The sequence below is a fragment of the Mchenga conophoros genome, linkage group LG12, assembly GCF_057382185.1.
Source record: "Mchenga conophoros isolate Kocher_MC1m ecotype Shallow Benthic linkage group LG12, M_conophoros_male_GT1.1, whole genome shotgun sequence".
NCBI classification, from domain to species: domain Eukaryota; kingdom Metazoa; phylum Chordata; class Actinopteri; order Cichliformes; family Cichlidae; genus Mchenga; species Mchenga conophoros.
The window spans coordinates 18,731,946-18,751,505 of record NC_140537.1 but is presented as its reverse complement, the minus strand read 5'-3'; the positions used below and the strand labels follow the sequence as shown (position 1 = coordinate 18,751,505).

At 41.7% G+C, this 19,560-nt stretch overlaps 2 protein-coding genes across 2 annotated transcripts; both read left to right on the top strand.

Annotated features, from left to right (window-relative positions):
• Positions 1–4,034: 4,034 nt before the first annotated feature.
• Positions 4,035–6,441, top strand: LOC146562424 (arrestin domain-containing protein 3-like). Its single transcript, XM_085293120.1, has 6 exons — positions 4,035–4,293; positions 4,384–4,444; positions 4,532–4,673; positions 4,792–4,882; positions 5,241–5,500; positions 5,997–6,441. The coding sequence occupies exons 1-6, from the start codon at positions 4,035–4,037 to the stop codon at positions 6,252–6,254; spliced, it is 1,071 nt and encodes a 356-aa protein (XP_085149246.1). The 3' UTR covers positions 6,255–6,441.
• Positions 6,442–7,701: 1,260 nt separating this feature from the next.
• Positions 7,702–9,535, top strand: LOC146562423 (arrestin domain-containing protein 3-like). The gene is made up of 6 exons (XM_085295307.1): positions 7,702–7,957; positions 8,059–8,119; positions 8,224–8,395; positions 8,510–8,597; positions 8,686–8,942; positions 9,404–9,535. The coding sequence occupies exons 1-6, from the start codon at positions 7,702–7,704 to the stop codon at positions 9,533–9,535; spliced, it is 966 nt and encodes a 321-aa protein (XP_085151433.1).
• The last annotated feature ends 10,025 nt before the right edge of the window (positions 9,536–19,560 follow it).

The following is a 19,560-nucleotide window of genomic DNA, read 5'->3' as shown; positions in this document are numbered from 1 at the left end:
ACCTCTGAAGCCGTCACAGAGCAGCTGTATTTGTACTGGCATTAGATTACACACAGGTGCACTCTATTTAGTCATTAGCACTCATCAGGCAATGTCTATGGGCAACTGACTGCACTCAGAGCAAAGGGGCTGAATAATTACGCACACCCCACTTTTCAGTTATTTATTTGTAAAAAATGTTTGGAATCATGTATGATTTTCGTTCCACTTCTCACGTGTACACCACTTTGTATTGGTCTTTCATGTGGAATTCCAAAAAAATAGATTCATGTTTGTGGCTGTAATGTGACAAAATGTGGGAAAGTTCAAGGGGGCCGAATACTTTTGCAAGCCACTGCATCCCCAGTCTCCCTCGGAATGCTGTTGAAGCTCTGCCGGATTAATATAATCTTGCTTCCCTGTTTAGCTGTGCCTCTCTTCCTGTTTTATTTTGGTTATTATTTCTACACTCATCACATCCTGTCTGCCAGGCAGCTATACTGTAACACTTACAGTCGTTATAGCACTTAATCCAAAGCAACGGTCGGATGCTATTCCCTTCTTATGGTCAGATGAAAGTTAAGGGATGTTTGCTGTTTTTTGTTATTTGAAAGAGTTGCTTAAAGTAGATTTTTGACTTTTAATTGTGTCTAAATACTAAAAAAGCTTTCACCAATATGTCCATTAAAAATCTTGATTTGATAAAAAAGGTGCCTAAAGTAGTTCTATGTTGCCCTCAAAAATATTCCCTTAGTAATTATACTGCGTCACATTGCTTGCACACAATACAATATGACTGGATTGTATTGCCTATAGTCAAGACTGTTTCCAGTCAGTAACTTAATACCCATTGTCACACTGGAGATCAGTCACCAGATCAGCTAACAGCCCAGATCTATGCTGTGCTAACCTAAAATGGTCCAAGAAGGAATGCTCTGTTCCTCGAAAGAAAATGAATTTCATTTTACTTTGTTATCGCAGCAGAGCGATATTTAAAGCTCTCTGTCGGTTCTTTATTTTACACAGTGAAAGACTTTTGTGTAAAGCTGCTGAAAGCGTTTGAACACAATTGTCACGCTTTGTTCATTTGTTTGCAAAAGTGTTTTTTCTGCAGAGATTACATTTCCTGTAGCCATCCTGCCAGCCTTCCAGGCCTATCCTGCAGTGCCACCACACTATCCCGCTGCTGCTGCTACCCCCTTTGGATTCAACCCGAACCCGAACCCTCCAGTGTGGGGTTTTGAGCCACAACAACCAATAGCAGCTCCCCAACCGTCAGATCCCCCTCCTCCTTATGGAGCATATGCAATGTACCCTCCATTGCCAGATTTTGAGAATAAATCCTAGCAACAGGTCTGACCAGATGCTTTGCCAGGAAATGGTGTGAAAACACCGAGAAGCATACTGTGGTCATTAAGAGCCACTCTAGTGTTCACCAAGCACTTCTGTGGCTATAGACTATACCAAATCCCTATAGTGTGTGTTTAACTGCCTCATATAGGAGTATCCACTCCTGATTGTTTCTTTTTGTTGTTGTTTTTTTTAATTAAACACTTCATATCTTAAGTGTCTACGTGTTCCAGAAAGCAGAAAATGTATAACAGTACTTATAATGGAACTGTGGTCAGTATTAGGACCCTACATTCTGTTTCTTTTAAATACTTCATTGATGACCGGAGTCTTCCCTGAATGTTTTAAATCTGCTGTGGTAGTGCCAATCTTGAAAAAGCCTGGACTGGATGTTGACTTAGTTGCAAACTATAGACCCATCTCACATTTTTCTTTTTTGTCTAAGGTCTTTGAAAAAGTTCTTTTTAAGCAGCTCACTGATCATCTTTCAACAAACAATCTGTTTGAACCATTTCAGTCTGCTTTTAGACCAAATCACTCCACAGAAACAGCTTTAATCAAAGTGGCAAACAGTCTGTTGGTAAATGCAGACAGTGATCGCACTTCAGTTTTAGTACTACTAGATCTAAGTGCTGCATTTGACACTGTGGATCACTGTATTTTATCGGATAGGCTTGAACATTTTATTGGAGTTACAGGAAATGTTTTATCATGGCTGAGATCTTATCTGTCTGGGAGATCTCAGACTGTTAGTTTTAAAAATGATCTCTCCGAGACCTGTGCAGTGGGGCATGGGGTCCCTCAGGGCTCTGTACTTGGCCCATTGCTGTTTTCCCTGTATCTGCTGCCTCTTGGTGTTCTTTTACGTTCTTTTAATGTAACTTTTCATTGTTACGCTGACAACCTGCACCTTTATGTTCCTTTAACCATTGGAAATTGTGCTGACATGTCTAAATTAGAATCGTGTCTATCTGCAATTAGGGGCTGGTAATCGGATAACTTCCTGCTTCTTAATACTGATAAGATAGAGTTGATGGTCACTGGACCACAAAAATTTCAATACATGTCCCAAAATTTAATCTTGAAAATTGAAGGTAAAAAACTTGGGCGTGTGGTTTGACACAGTGCTCTCCTTTGAGTCTCATGTAAGAGAGACAACAAAGACCACCTTTTATTATTTAAGGAACATAGCCAAAATTAGACAAGTTTTATCAAGCAAGACTGCAGAGGTTCTTCTCCATGCATTTGTGTCTTCACGTATTGATCATTGTAACGATCTCTTTTCTGGGCTACCAAAGAAAAGTTTTAGAGGTTTACAGATGGTGCAAAATACAGCGCCTCGCATTTGAACTAAAACTGGAAAATTTGAGTGCATTACGCTGTACTGAAATCCCTTCATTGGCTATCTTGTCAGGTTTGAGCAGATTTTAAGGTCCTGCTGCTCACCTACAAAGCTTTAAATGGACTGCCACCTTCATACCTCTCTGATCTTTTGCACCTTTATGTTCCATCCCGTGCTCTCCGATCCCAGGATCCCTTTCTGAAAAGTAAAGAGTAAAATATTTTCCATTCACTGGTTAACAGCATTACAATATCAAGCCTGCAGGTGACATATAATGCACTTTTTTGTTTTGTTTTTTTGGTATCTTTGAAATAAAGCTCTGTATGATAATAAACTTTTTTAACGAAATAAACGTCTTTGGGGTGGTCTTTGGATTTTAGTAATTTTTCAAGATATACCACAAAACATGAAGCTGACATAACTAGACATCTTTTACTTTGAGTTAATTGCTTTCAGTTCATGGGGCCATCAAAATATTGACCGCAACATTTTTTTCCTGGTATGTTTTAGGTTTTGCCAGTGTTTCCAGATTAATTTTGACTATTAAGACAAAATTAATCTGGTAAGAGGGGTCATTAACACTTATTAACACTAACTTACTTAGAACGTGTTTCCCCAGGAAAAGTTGATACCGTTCATATAATATTATTTCTAAACCTACTGTGAATATTATAGTGTTGTTAGTGATACTTTTACTGTTTTATTTAATAGTAATGTCCTCCAAACAAGAATTTGTTAATCCTTTTTGGGGAACTTCCCCCAAATTTTTGCTATCAAAATATGTGGAAACTTATCTCCCAAGCCTTGGGAATCAGGGGCCGCGAGAACAGCAGCATGCTCCCCCCCCCAAAAGGCCCTTTTGTCATCTCTCTGAAAAACGGGGTCTATTGTTAAGGTTACTTCTCATCACCTCTGCTTAGGATTTCAAAGAGTTTTAACATCATGGCATGTAATCTGCATCAAGTGGAAAATTTACTGTAGGTGTGGTGAAATATATCATGTGATGCAGCCAGCATGTGGCAGTCACACCTACAATAAAAAATAAATAAAGAGAAACAAGGTGGTATTTTTTGCTGCCCCAATATGTGGTTGTGAAGAGACCATGCTGGTTATCCAGAGAGTGTGTCTCAAATCATTCATAATGTAATCTCATGTTAAACCCCGTTAAGTTTCCATAGCTGAAAATCTTTTAGTGGCACTGCTTTGAGAGGGTGTATGATACAAGAAAAACTGGTTTCACATTATTTGTATACTTGAAAGCAGATATAACCGGCAGAGAGTGGCTGTGCTGGGCACAACTGGCCTGAGTTTTCTCTTGGTTTTTGCAACAGAATTTTTTTATCCCACTTTTTGCCATCTGAAAATGACCATTACAAGATTCTCAATCGAATACGATGCCATCAACAGCAAAAACACCTTCACGAATGGAGATATGATTAATGGAAGAATTATTGTGGAGGTGTCTGGTGAAACCAAAATCCAATCGCTGATTTTTAGAGGACAAGGGAGAGCGAAGGTACGCTGGACTGAGAATTACGGAGAGAATGATTACCGCGATTACTGGGCTACTGAGACATATTATGACATCAAACAAGATATCTTGAGAGAATCAAGACACGATGGTGATGTATTGAATTAACACAGTTGCTGACATGTGATACACTGTTCCTTGTTTAACAGACTGTTCAAAACAACACCTACTTCTTTTCCAGGCACTGAAGTCATTGGAAAAGGAAGACACGTGTATCCTTTTTCGTTCAGGATTCCTGATGGGTACCTCTTCTTGTCTTAATCAGAGGTTTAGATTTCCATTATGCTTCTTAGTGGGTCATTTGAATGTTTTTGTATTGTATTTTACAGAATACTGCCATCAACCTATAAAAGAGCCCGTGGAAAAATTGTTCATAAGGTGAAAGCAGAGCTGACACAATCAATTACAAGAAAAACCAAGGCTCACTTCACTTTTGTGTCCAAGGCAGACATGGGCATTCCTGGACTTCTGGTAAGAAATCATTAATCCTAAAAAAAAAAGCAATCATTTAATTTCATAACTGATAGTGTTCAGGCAGACGAGATCATTACCTTAAAGCACATTTATAATGTGGGGGTCTGCTTTTTAGGAACCTCAGTATACTTGTAAGGATAAATCTGTTTTGGGCTCTGGAAAGGTTTCAGTAGATGTTCATACCACTCAGATGGGATACATGCAAGGTAATTATCTTTACTTGGCTTACTGCCTTTCAGTATTCAGTTTCTGCCCTCTCCCTTATTTTTATTTTTTGGAAAGTGACTATAAGTTTGGTTGAGTCAAGCGCTTTCACTCTTCAGATAAAGCAGTATTTTTAAATGATACTTCCCATCATTTAAAAATACTGCTTTATTTCATTCCAGCTCTCAGCTACTTAAAGTGCTTGTAAACAGGAAACCAGTGTGCATGATTCAGTGAGGGGTGTTTCTGTGGCACTGATCCTTTGATTAGTGAAAGGAAGTTAGATATTATGTAGATGTAAGGAAATGTCTTTCTGTGCTTGGCAGTGATTTATACAGGATAACTTTCTGTACTTTACAGGCGAAGCTCTCGTGGTCACAGTTGAAATCAACAACAACTCGAGTCGCACAGTGAAGCCCAAATTCATACTGTATCAGAAACACAGTTTCTTTGCCCAGGGCCACAGGACAGTTTACACACACGACATCCTTAAGGATAAGGCTGAGGCTGTTGAAGCATCTTCTGGCAGAAAAACTGTGACCAAGGTGATCACCATCCCTGGAGACCTACCCCCCTCCATCTTGAACAGCCACATCATCAACCTGGAGTACATGCTGAAGGTAAACAACTTGTAGAGCTGTCCTTTTGTTTGTGTACTTGAGTACTGCTTAAGTAATATAACTAATGGTAGGAAGCTTGGATGGCTTGTCTTTGTTTTATTTTGGTTGTTTTATTTGGGCTGCTAGTTGGTTAGTGGCACCTCTTTTCTGTCACAGGTAACTGTAACAAATCATTTTTTTGGAAAACTGCTTTTCTTCTTTTTAACGTTCACAAAAGGAAATACAACAAAGGATCTAAGTACTCAAAGGAACTAAAGTACTTCCATATAAAGGAAGAAAAGCACTCATTAAGAGGCAAGTGCAAACACTAATAGGGAAAAAGACAAAGAGTGAGAAACTTGGATTAAAGCACGGGAGCCCTCTAGTGACAAAACAGGGCAACAACAAAGGCCTGCTGATATAAATACTTCCTAATCATGCGAATCAACATCTACATTCATTGAAACAAACAAACAAAGCTAAACAATACTGTTTGTGTGTTATTTTGTTTTCACAGGTCCAAATGAAAATCAAATGTTCCATTGATCCAAAGCTCAAACTTCCTATAGTTATCATGCCTGCGGTTGTGAAACAACCACATCCTTCTGCTGGCATTGGATTTGACACTTTTAGGAACCCAGAAAATCCAGCCTGGGGAACTACACCCCAGCAAACACCACCCCAGTGTGGAGATCTTCCACCTCCCTACGGAGCACATGCGACGTACCCCACTACCACTCTCGATGATGATGGCATTGAGATGTTAACTTTTTGAACTGTGTGGATCAAAGTGTACCTTCTAACAGACCCATAATGATATATTGTATTTCCAGTGAGGAGCTTGTTTCAACAGCAGGAAAGACCCCATTATTTGAGAGAGTCCTTGGGACCCTCATGGTTCAAAAAGTATTTTGACCAGAGTTACAGTCTTGGAAAATTATGTATGATTAGAAGTGAAACCATTTACCTGTCTGTGGAGAATTCTTCCACATTTCAACTGATCTAATGTAATCTACTGTCTCTGTGTTTAGTCTGTGTAGATTATCTCCCCACTAAAATGCAGTTAGTATTAAAATAAAACCCACAAAACACTTAAAGATTTAAAACTCTTTTACCTGGTCATTTGATGCCAGTTTGGCTCTTTCTCACACACACACACACACACACACACACACACACACACACACACACACACACACACACACACACACACACACACACACACACACACACACACACACCAAGCTCACAGGACATTATGTTGACTTATACTAATTTCATGCAGACTTATGCCGAACCAAGCCATAATAACACTTACTGTAAACTGTAAAACTACAAACTGAAAATATTCCGTTTTTTCATTTGAGATTCTTGAGTTTAGACATTTAAGATAGATATTCCAAGTCTTCCTGTGATTTAAAGAATATGAGCATTCAATATTAATTCAGATGTTGAGGTAGTTTTCAAGTTCTTCTGTGTGAATTTCAGTTCTGCACTTTGGCTGTCAGGTGAATGATTCAGTGTATTTCAGCACTTTTTAACTAAACTGAGTCACACAAAGTTGTGCTAAAACCTTTAATTATTAATTTTTTAAGTTTTATTGCTTAAACACTGTATATCAAATGCAGTATGACACACTGAACAAGTTGGATTGGTCTCTGTTTTCAGACTTTCACTCTCTAACACTTAATTCAAAACAAAGTTTCCATCTTATGTACCTTTTATGGTTAGAATAAGGTTAAATTAATTTTATTGTGACTCAGTATTCAAACACATTAAAAATTTTTCACCTTTAACGTCATATTAGAACATTAAAAAAACAGTCATTTGATAAAAATCAACACAAAAGTGACATCATGTTGCCCTCAGAAATCTGTTGTTTGAATTTTCTACACCAATTTTTCATCACTTAGCTTGATCATTAAGTAATACAATACGATACCATCACCAGTGACACAGGTAGAGGCTAGAGTTACCTTTGTGAAAGCAACACCTGCAGGCTTGATCACATGATACTGTGTGACGCAGATACAGCTTCTGAAGAAGGTCCACTGCTCCACTGAATACGCCTGCCTTACTGGCATCCTTATTCGTCAAGGAAAGACTCCATCCCAGCGGATCAAGTCAAACCTGCTTGCAGTAAATTGTTGGGATTTAATTTCAACCAAATGAGGATTCTCTCACTTTCACTCCATAAGAAGACGGTTTGATATATCCTTCTAATGACCGTCAAGCATCTCTTTGTGGAATTCAACAAGGTGAACGAACAAGGCACCTTCTCCCCTGGGGACATCCTCTCTGGAAATGTGATAGTGGTGATCAGCAAGGAAATCAAAGTGCAGTGTTTTTCGGTCAAAGCCAAAGGGAAGGCTAAGGTAACTTGGCATGAAAAAGAAGGAGAGGATATTGTGGCCCACAGCAACAAGAAGAAATACTTTTATTTTGAACACATTATTCTTCAAGATAAAAAGGGAGATGGTTAGTATTGTCCCAGTAAAGTTTCTGAGCTGAGAGATATATAATTGCTGTTATAAATACTGACGAACATACAGGTAACATAAAGTGTTTCTTTTTATAAGGTTCGGTAACCATCAGCCCTGGGAGGAATGTGTATTCATTCAACTTTGTAATTCCAGATGTGTATGTGTTCCCCTCTAACATGATCTCTAATAATAAATCTATATTATGTAAACACTTTCTTTCCATATGTTTGAATGAAATCATTTCCCTCTGGGTTCTTTCAGAGACATGCCTTCATCTTATGAAGGGAAATGGGGCAGGATCACATACAGTTTGCGGGCACAGCTTACTCAGTCGATTTGGCTTGTACACAAAACCAAGACGGAGTTTCCTTTTTGGACCAAGTCTGAGTTCCCCTTTGCCTCCAAATCAGAAATGATTATCATTGGACTTCAGGTAAAAGACAAAAAAAAACAAAACTTTTTTCTTTTTGGACTGAGCTCAACTTCAGCTCTCCTAAATGTGTCATGACTTATTTCATTGCCTTTTTTATTATTATTATTATACTAGGAGCAACAACACGCAACTAGGATTTCATTTTATGGCTCTGGAAAGGTGACTATGAATGTTACCTCAGAAAAAATGGGATTAAAGCAAGGTAAACCGATGTCTCACAGAATATATTTTCCTAAATTTTGTTAACTGAGACATAAATAATGTGGGGGTTTTTTTCTAAACATACACAGGTGAGGCAGTGGGAGTCTCTGTGGAAGTGCTCAATGATTCAGCACATGCAGTAATACCCAAATTCTACCTGTGTGAGAAGCAGACCTTTGTTGCTGAGTCAAAGAGGAAAGTGCACACAAATGACATCCTGTTTGGGACAGGAGAGCCTGTTCCGGCTGAAACCAGTCAGACCACCACCAAAGTTCTTTGTATCCCTCCGCAGCTCCCTCCTACCTTCTTCAACTGCTGCATGATGAAGCTGGAGTACAGACTCAAGGTACAGACTGTGTTTAAAGACAGTATAATGATATGGCCTTACACCAGGTTACATTACAGAATAATACCGTATTTTAAGATGAAACAGTGTAACACTGAGACAATAAGTCAAATGAGATCTGAGGTTTTTTGGGATACATTTGCACAGCGGTAACAGCACTGCACAGTGGCTGCATACTGGGGACAGGAAGTGTGAGAGGGAGGAAAGGGGAGATTTCCTCATGGCTTGTCCACACACTGATGAGACCACATAAAGCGTCACATTGCAGTCCAACCTGTTCCATGCCATCCGCTCAAACAGATTTAAGCCAGTGCTTTCAGTAAACACTGGTCCTGTGGTGGAGACACAGAGTGCATTATACAATCTAGTCTACAGAAGAAGTAGATTTTGATTAAAGGCAAAATCAGACACAACTTAAAAAGAATGTAAGTAATCAAAGTATCTTTATTTTATTTGTACAGGTTACCCTTGATGTCCCTCTGTCAAGAGAGCCTGTAATCAAACTCCCTCTGGTCATCCTGCTGGGTTCACCAAAACCACATGAGAAAAAGACGAAAAAGAGGTCCATCTGGTTTAGAAAGCTTCCTAGTTAGAAGGATGTGTTAGATCACCAGGAAGTGGCTTGCATGTTCTTTGAAATGAATATCAGGACTGAAAATAAAAACACCAGTTTAAATAAGTGGATGTTTGAACTACCTCAAGTGGGCAACTTCCCAAGTGTCCACTAGGTGGAGATGTGGGCCACATTAGAGAGTAGAAAAAGATTTTTATTTATTTATAGTAAGATAAATTTAGAGGGAAATGTGTCTTTCACTACACACAGCTCCACATTGTTTGATTTTTAATTTTCCGAATCAGGCAGTTAGGTCCATAAGTTTATGAACAAAGCCGGATGTTTATTAAATATACCTCTGTACACCATCACGGGGGATTTTAAATCGAACAATCAAGATCTGACTGAAGTGCAGACTGTATTTCAGGGGTTTTCACAAAGCCCTCGTTTTTTTAGTAACTGGACAGACTGAGATAATATTTAATAATATTAAATAATTAAAAGGATTATTTTTAATACTTGTTTTAAATCCTGTGCAGTCAGTGACAACCTTGACATCCACTGTTAGGCCTTTACTGCAGACGCTGGCAGCTGCTGCTTGTCTGTGAATCTCTCTGCTTTCAGTTTTGTCTTCAATAAATGAAAAGCTGCTTTATTGGGTTGGGATCAGGTGACTGACTTGACCTTTGAAGGATATCCCATTTCTTTGCCTCGATAAGCTCCTGGGTTGCTTTTGCATATGCTCTGGGTAACGAGAGTATAGCCCTGCTACTTTCATCAGCAGTCATATCATCAGTAAACGCTAGCTGGCATTGGCAGCTATACATTCCCACGCCTCCACCGTGTTTGAAGCATGATGTGGTATGCTTTAAGTCACGAGCTGAGCTCCTTTCCTCTTCCCATCATTCTGGTAGAAGATCATTTCTATTTAATCTGTTTTAGGTTCTTTTAGATGTTTTTTGTCTAATCTAGCCTTTCTGTTATTGAGTATAACTAGTGGTGAGTTTTATGCTGTAAACCCTCTGAATTTACATTCATTAAGGTGTCTCTTGATTGTAGACTCTGGCAATGGTACGCCTAGATACTTTAGAGTGCTCTGCATTTTGATAGATGTTGTGAAGGGTTTCTTTGTGTTTTTTTTTACAGCAGCCCTGAAAGGTCAAATGCACTCGAACTTAAGAAAACACCAGTACAATGATGCTGTAGCACACAAAACACAAGGAAAGGGCCAATGAAAAAAAATCTGTGATCATCCACTTAGGTGTTTTCTGTGGATTTGTCCCCTCCTAAAGTTTTTGTTGTCACTCTGATGGGTTTATTTTCAGCCTAATAATGGCCACCTTTACTTTCATTGACATTTCTTAGACCTCATATTGAAAATTATCAAATTTACTATGGCAGTTTAATTTAACTTAAAGCACTAACTGGCCATAAATCCAAATGTCAGGCAATTGTTCAATAACCTTTGAGCCTCTGAAAATGGAAAACGATGCAAACCCCCCAAAACAAAACAAAAAAGCCTGTAATTCCTGGACAGTTAATGCAATACTTCTGTTAAATTCTGCACCTCAGTCAGATCTTGATTTTAAAAAGAGTCACAATTCAAAAAAATTTGGTAACTGCTGCTTTAAATACTAATCATCTGTTGTATTATCAACATACAGTCTTTGTTAAATAGGCAACAGACCTCTACACCCATCCAATCAAAAAGAACAAACTTCACATATCTCTGTGCATAATTGTGAAGTACAAAGTACCATTAAATGGACACACATTGTAGGTTAAGTACCTAACCACAGTTCTTGTACAGTAGAGTAAGATTCTTCCTGACGTAGTTGTATGAAATAATCAGAATTTTGATCTGGTCTAAACTAGTTCTTTAAAACAAACTTATATATGAGAAACTGCATAATTACATAATTCCTTATCTCAAAATCTCCCTCCGTCTTGTGTAGAACATTTACACAGCGCAGCGGCGGCGAGACACAGTGACTCAGAAGGAGCTGAGAATCAGATGGTAGGGCTTTCTCAAGCTCGTCGTTGTCCGTGGACTCGTTTTGCAACAGAGGAAAGTATTTAACAAAGGCACATTCATGATTCTAACAGAACATGTGTTACCCAACCAGCGGTTCTTAAGTGAAACCAGGCCCATGTTCCTGACAGAGACTCAGACATCTTTCCTTGCCTAGGAAGGAACAACATGTTGAAAGCTGAGCATTTTATGGTTGAGATTCATCCTAGAAACATTTGACTATTGCGGGACCACATACAGCACACCCACCTACCCACAGGGAGAGAAAGAGAGGTAGTGGGAGAGAGAGAGCAGTGTCTGGTTCTGACTCAGCACAAACAGGGCTTCACGATTTCACAGTCAGCCCACAAAACAGAGGGAAAAAAATGACAGAAAAGATCTCAGCATTAATAATACAAAAACATGAGCGTGACCTGCACTGATTCTAATGTTCTGGCCTGCCTGCCCACCGCACTGCTATTTATGTAATTGGAAAATTAAAAATCATATTTCAACCCACATCTGTTGCAGCTGACTTGTCAGCGTGTGTGACTTGAGTGTGTTAGGAAGACTATTAACATTTGAGTGGAAACATAAAATGATATATGTCACAAATGGCTTTTAGTATATCAATTATTGTAAGTAACTGTGATACTTTGACAGTACAATGACTATGTGGGCACAGGAAGACTGGCAGCGGTTGACGTATGTCAATGCAAGCTGGAAAGAAGGAGGAAATTACAGGATCTAAATGGTTTACGGTTGAATACAATAGAAATCTGGAGTGTGGTCAAACACAGACAAATCAAGCTAATTCTGCCTCCCCCGCCTGCATGGAGATATCTGCAAAAAGCAGCGACAGTGTAGGCCATGTTCTTCAGTATACCAGCATACAAGCTGTCAGTATGGTTGGGAATGAGTGTGTGACAGATTCCTCTAATTCCGGGAACACCTGCATGAAGGCGTCTCTACAGGGCAGCAGTTTGGTTCAGTTTTTTGGCTGCACTCATGGTCTTGGCTGCTCTGTAGCAGAGCCTGCCTGGTAACCAGTCTGGCTCCATGTACAGTGCAGGCTTGTCAGCCAGCCAGCTCTCTCCACACACACACACACACACACACACACACACGCCGCAGCCTTTCCTGGGTTTTGGAGACAGGGTAGAGGGAGGTGTGGCCTGTGGCACCTCCCACCTCCGTAGCCAGAGTGAGTACCATGACAACCATGTGAGCCTGCCGGCGACTCCCTGTCTTCATCGGCCACGGTTGCCATGGCAACTCCCCATGGGGCTCCCGCAGATCAGCGGGATGGGCGTCCAGTTGACTAACCCTCTCCCAGCTGGGGAACGGCTGAGGGAGTGCGAGAGAGAGAGAGAGAGAGAGAGAGGAGTGAAGAGGAAGGGAGGGTGCATGAATGTGTAGGATGGCACAGCAGCGCCTGGGGAGAGGGAGAGGGAGAGAGAGAGAGAGAGAGAAAGGAAGGAGAGAGACTTCAGAAGGAGAGACACGGGAGACGGGGAGTCTGACCTGCTCAAGCGGCCTATTTCTGCCTACGTACAGGCTTTTAGCTTGCCAGCAGACAGCAAAGTGTGCAGAAAATCTTACGTAAATACATATTAAATCTGAATATTTCTCAATCTAACCGGTCCCGCTTCTTCGGGAGCAGATTTGATTCTGCGCACACTCATTTCACTAATTGTGCACAAGCTGCTTTACACGATTCAAACTCTAATCGATCCATCAGCAAAGCTTCTGTAGAAATGTGCGTCTCTGCTGCCTTTCTTCCATTTTCCATTCGTGTCAGTGACAAGTACCACTCTTTGGGTTTGGACTGAGTGTAATAGGGCCACAGATGGCTCTGTGTCTCTAGTGTGGTTGGAGAAAGAAATGGCATCACTGGGTCCATTGGCTGGAGACTACTGAGGGGCTTTTTCTACTCTCTAATTGCTCCAAGCTGCGTCCCCTTGAACGGCCAGAGACACACACAGATTTTCATGAGTGAAGGAAGAGGGGGCAACCAAAGCTGAACCTGTTTTTAAAGGAGCGCATGTTCATTAAAGCTCACATTTCATTGTTTCTCCTTAGAATATGAATAATGCTTTCAGGGCCACGGGAACAAAGAACTGCGTTTGTTAAGTGCATTAAAATGAAGTTTTTATTTTGGAAAAGGAGAAAGATAAACTTCCCACTGTAAACATTTTCTGATCTTTCTTTCTGTAAGTGCAGAAAAGTTTGATTTCTTCTTCTTCTTCTTTTTTTTTTTAATATAAAATCCTTAACATATTTTAAATGTATAAAAAAGTGACACAAGGCAATTCTGTCAGTGTTACAGAAGGCAAGTTGCCAAAACATTCTATACTAATTCAAATAATCTACAGTTTCTCTTATTATTTTTCTCTATTATACGTGCAATAATACTCCTAAAACTAAAACTAGCTCTACATAAAGTGTGACTATATTGTGCACTTGTAGTGGTAACCTTTGGAATTACAAATAGTTTTTACTGTTCTAAAAAAATCCCTTGACACAAGTTGTTTGATTACACAAAGGATATAAAAACAAAACAAAAACAGTTCATTTCTATTTATGAAACTCAGAGAAGCACCCTCCCCTGCATAGGTGGACATTGCATATCTTGCAGCCGAACACGCTTTCATGTCGCAGTCCCTTGTTGGTGCAGTTCCTGCAGCGGCGCGAGCGCTCCGACATGCGCTCTAGGCGATGTCCATACTCTATGGGTGAATCTGCGTGTCTCTTGCGTGCTGCCCGCTCCATGCCCCTCGCCCCTTGGTAGTCTCCAATCAGCTGCTGTGCCAGGCGAACACGGAAGTGACGTTGGGTGAACTGCTTGCCGTTGAAGCCCGCTGGTGGCGCGCCCCCCCGGCTCTCCCTCAGGATGATGTATGCATTGACGATGCACAGGTTGACATAGAACCACAGGAAGTAGCGCCACCACTTCTTGCACGGCCTGCCAACCTGGTAGCACTCCCTCAGCTGGTCACACAGGTCCACGCCCCTCATGTTCTCCTGGTACAAGAGCAAGGGCAGAGGTCGGGGCACGCCAAAAGACAAACCTGAGCTGTCTATGCTGTCATTCTCACCATCTCTGTCTGCCTCGTGCTGCTGCCGGCCTGGACTGATGCCCACAATTCCTGGAGCGGAGTTGGTGGACAGGCAGCTGACCACCTTGGCGTCCCTTGTCACAGTAGCAACCAGGTTGCCACGCTGGCATTGGTAGAACTCGCCCTGGGACAGCTTTCCGACGTTTCGTGGGCGGAGGACCTCTGGGTAACCTTTGCGCCCGGGCTGAGTGGGCCCACAGGCATACTGTCCGTCTCTCAGCAGCCTCTGGAGGAGGGGCACAGAGGTGAAGAAGCTGTCCATGAAGAGATGGTGGTACTGACCCTCCAGGCCGCGCACTAAAGAGGTTACCACTCTGTAACCGAGGCAGGCTGCTGCCTCGTCTTCACTGGGCCGGCCTACGTAGATCTTGGCTCGATGACAGTAGCCTGAGCGAGAGTCACACAGCATCCACACTGTCAGCCCCTTCCTGAGGGGCTTGGAGGACATGTACTGGGTGGGGGAGAAACGTCCCTTGGTGACAATGGCACACTTGTCTATGGTCAAACAACGATTGGGCACGTACGCGTCCCACATGGTGTTCTCCACCACATCAAGGAGAGGCCTGATTTTGAAGAGGCCATCATATCCACGCTCCCCACGCACGGGCTCTGACTCACGGTCGCACAGCTGGAGATACTGGGTGAGTTTCTCAAAGCGCCTCGCCGTCATTGTCTTTTTAAAGCCCGCATTGCCGATGAAAATATCACTGGCCCAGTACATGCCGGTGTCTGGAAGCTGATTGATGCCCATAAGAATATTCAGCCCCACATAAGCTTTCATCTCCCTAACATCAGTTGGGTGCCAGTGGGGGTCTGATTTTCCGCTCCTCCTTTGCCGATAGAGGGCGTAATTGTTTGTTTGTTCTACCATGTGTTCAAAAAGAGAATCTGGGAAGAGTATCCGGAAATAGTCACGGGTGTCAGCATCGTCCCCCAGCGAGTGCTGAGGGCCACTGACAGCGGAGAAGGGCTCGATTGAAATTACCTGGTCAGGCTCGCCCCAGAAGTCGGGAGAAGTGCAGTCTTCATCCAAATCATCTTCAAAGCTGAAAAAACTCCTGCGCTCCTCCTCCTCCTCCAAATCGGAGAAATCAATATCCGAATCGTTCGAGGTGGTGTCAGAGCAGTTAGTGGAGGTAGAATAATAGCAGTCCTCTGCATACTCCTCCTCGTCGTGCTTGAGCCCATTGCTGCCTGTGACTAAAATTATGTTGCAGCCTCCTCCTGCGATGAAGCTGGCCGCGTCTGCAGTCTCCGCCGCCGCGGCTGCTGCTGTGCTCGTGAATCCATTCTCCCCCTCGCCGCCGCCGTCCTCCTCTTCCTCTTCCTCCCGCAGTTCGTCTTCCTCGTCCGAGTCTGGCTTTCTGTACGGAATCTCAAACCACTTCACATCGGCCGAAAGGTTAAGCGGAGAGTCTTGGCTGTCGCACGCCGCTGTACTTTCTGTGTCCGCGCTAGTTTCCAAAATAGTAAAAAGCTCTCTCCCTTTTCTTGCCGTCGCCATGTCGGGGTATTAAAGTGCCCCTGCATGAGTCTTTTTATGTAGATTTTTTCACTGTGGAAAAATATTCGCGCAAACCGGCCATCCGAAATGAACTGATGTGCACTTAACAGCAGCCTCTTCCCTCAAAAAAAACTTGCCAGCGGTGGACCTATGCGGCGTCTATAAGCTTGATTCTCATTGTTTCCGCTCCTGGTTTTTCTGGGCTTTGTAGCGCAGTGTGGCCGCAGACGTCAGAAGCTGCATGCATGTCCTGCTTTGTAGGGCGTTTTGCGACTGCAGCTGGTGGGGTTGCTAGTTCGCTAGGCTGGCAGATGGCCGCTTGCTGTTCTAATGCCCGCTGGCATTCCCCACCATCAATAAGCCGGATACCCATTTCTGAGGCCGCGGAGATAACAGAAACCACTGCTTTAAAAAACAAAAAACAACAACAACATCAAAATCACACGCTGTCAATCAGCTGTCACACCAAACAGCTGTAAAACATTGTGGATCCTGCAAACAGATTACAAACTCTGAATTTCCCCCCAAACATTTCTACCTTTGTTTTTTTCACAAGTTTATTAAGTTTAGTTTTTTTCCCTAATGTTTGCAACTGTGACAACTAAATGCATAAAAAAACCACACACAGCAGTTTTAAAGTGCAGGACTTCTTATCCATCCCCATGCCAAACAGACACCACAATGAACTCGGGCAGAGAAGCAGTTTGTTCATTCATAAACATGCTTCTTCCCTCTGACAGGTTCTTACATGAATCTGAAGCCCTATAGGCTATTGTGGAATTAGGGACCTCCCTCTATTTTATGAATGTGGGCAGATACTCTTGTGTTTTACTCTCAGACTGAGGTTGGAGATCTTTGCTTGATGAGATTGATTCCCCCTGCAGGTAGTGGCTGCAAACCCGTGAGATGCTGGCCCTTTTATTTTCCTTTAACTGTGCCATTTCAATTAGGATTTCCCGTGTTTACACACTACACTCATGACTCTGCCAAGCACTTTCTAAGAGCCTGTGACATTTGCCAGTATAAGTTAACTCTTCAGTCCCATTATGAACAGATCAGTGCAACAGCTGAGCTCTAGTCGTGAACTGCAGCTATACTTGCAGTTATTATTATCAGAATAAACAACCCTTTTATGATTACTGTTGTTGTTTATGTTTTATGGGGTTTTCCTTCATCGGTGTAACACTTGGAAGCTCAAAATGGCCATTGTAATATGTGATCTAGGGTTAAACAAGGATGCTTTTGACATTTCTGTATGCTACTCTGCATTAAATAAAGTATTCGCTACATTGTACTAGTTATATAGTTATATTAATTACACATAAACAGCATATTACTGAGGGTCACTTTCCCACAACAGACAGCAGAAAATGTAAAATAAGACATTTGGCTTTGACTTGAAATAATAAAACTTGTTTCTTTTTCGTTTGACTGAGGACTGGTTAAATCCTTTCTTTTTGTTAGGGTGGGGGAGGGTGTGGGCTGCAGGAAGGGTCCTTCCCAAATTCTTTTAGCTGTGGCCTGAGTCTACATGGCTGGCTGAGCACTGGGTTGCTGCCCCTGGGCCCTGCAGCAGAGGCACGATTTATGCGTCCTTCCTCACTAGCTTATTGCACAGATTCTTGTTGTCTCAGTGATATCATATTGCCTCTCTGAGCTAGAGGCCTGCTGTTTTTATCTGCAGAGAAGGAACTGAATGCCATACGAACAGTGCACACTGGGAACCAGTATTCTGGAAAACAGTGGAAAATGAGGGAGGCTGTGGACCTTCGATATCCAGCCCAAAAATAGAAGTAGAGAGGGGGAAAAAATGGCTCACTCCAGCGTTTCCAGGCCCCTGGAGCAGAGTACTGCAGCAGACCCCTCAGAGACTCCTGCGGTGGGGTGGAGAGACGTCAACCAATGGGGGTGCAGGCGTTCTGTGTGTGTGTGTATGCGCGTGTGTGCCTGTGCGGCAAACTCAGCTCCTCCACTGCTCAGATCCATTTCCTGTGGATGAGTTCAGAGATGGTTTTTGAGTGTGTGTGTCTGTGTGTGTGCATGCATCTGGTTGCATGTGAGCAAATGGTGCAACCACTGCAGCTCCCGCTTTAGACAGGCGGCCTTTTTTCTCTGTCATTTTGGTATAGTGTCTGCTTTGCTTATGTGTATGTAATGCTTGTCACTGAGGGGCTTGTTAATCACACATCTCCTTGCACTGCCAGAAGCACCCTCAGTCTCAGCTGATGTGATTAGAATTACGAAAGCAAATCATAAACAGTGGATTTTTTAGTAAGCAGACTATCAGATGATTTGATGAGCTGATGTTTGACATAACTGGGGAAACTGATGAGCTGTAGTGCTATTAATGTAAGCTAAGCTGTCTTTTTAGGACAGCTTTGCTATATTATGGACTCTTTACTAAAGTGTTGCTACATAATGAAATGGTTTTTAGCGTTTTGCTGAACCTTTAGATGACCCAGTTACCTGCCCAAACGCTCCATGATGTGTAATTTTGACCTTGAGAAATATTCACCTGATTGTCCCCTCCCTTTAGGCAAAGGGAAAACACTGCCCTCTTGTGTTGGATAGAGAGCAGTGATCACATGAGCAGTCTGACAAAGTTAAAGTCTTTAAAATAATAATAATAATAATTTCACGATCAAATGTTAATTTTATTATATTTATCTTATTATGGCCGAGCAAATCTTTGCGGTGAAGCACACAGAGGCTTTATTTTGGTCTAGTCAGAGTGCAGTAATGTGAAAAATCCAGTGTGCTTTGAGCCCAACAGTCTTCACGTGACTTTCCTCTTAGATATACTTGTATTGATACTGGATCTCAGAATGAATATAGCAATTATAATGAGGAGTAATTAAATTATGACAGTGAAAAAACTGGCACACTGCTTTATTACAGATAAGTTTTTGTGCATATACAAAAATATCAATGCAAAAAAACAAAAAAAACAATAACATGTTATCTTGCTCTTCAAAACAGATGAAAAAATCTCCAAGTTGGGCAACAGGTTATTTTACAAAGTAGTTAAAGCTACTGGAGAACTTTATATGCTTTGGCCACTAGATGGAGGAAACAGACAGAATACTGAGGGAAATGAAACAAACGTAATTATACTCAGCATCATGTTTTATGCTCTTTGTGTGCAAAGCTCTCTTAACAGACCAGTGGAATAAGAAGTCTCTGTGTATTACTCACCTAAGTTTTCACTTGGCTCTTAGTGCATACACCATGTGTTCCTCATTATGCCTTTTGTACTCGAGTAGGACTCACAGACCTCATCGTTGAGGCCTTGGCTCTGCCTTTTGTACAGTTAGCGCTTCTGCAAGTTCAGGTCTTAGGAAAAAAAAAGATCTGTGTCTTACTTATTCCTTAAATTCATTCATTTACTCCCATAATTCATTCTTTGTGTGTTATGGTCACCATTTTACTGA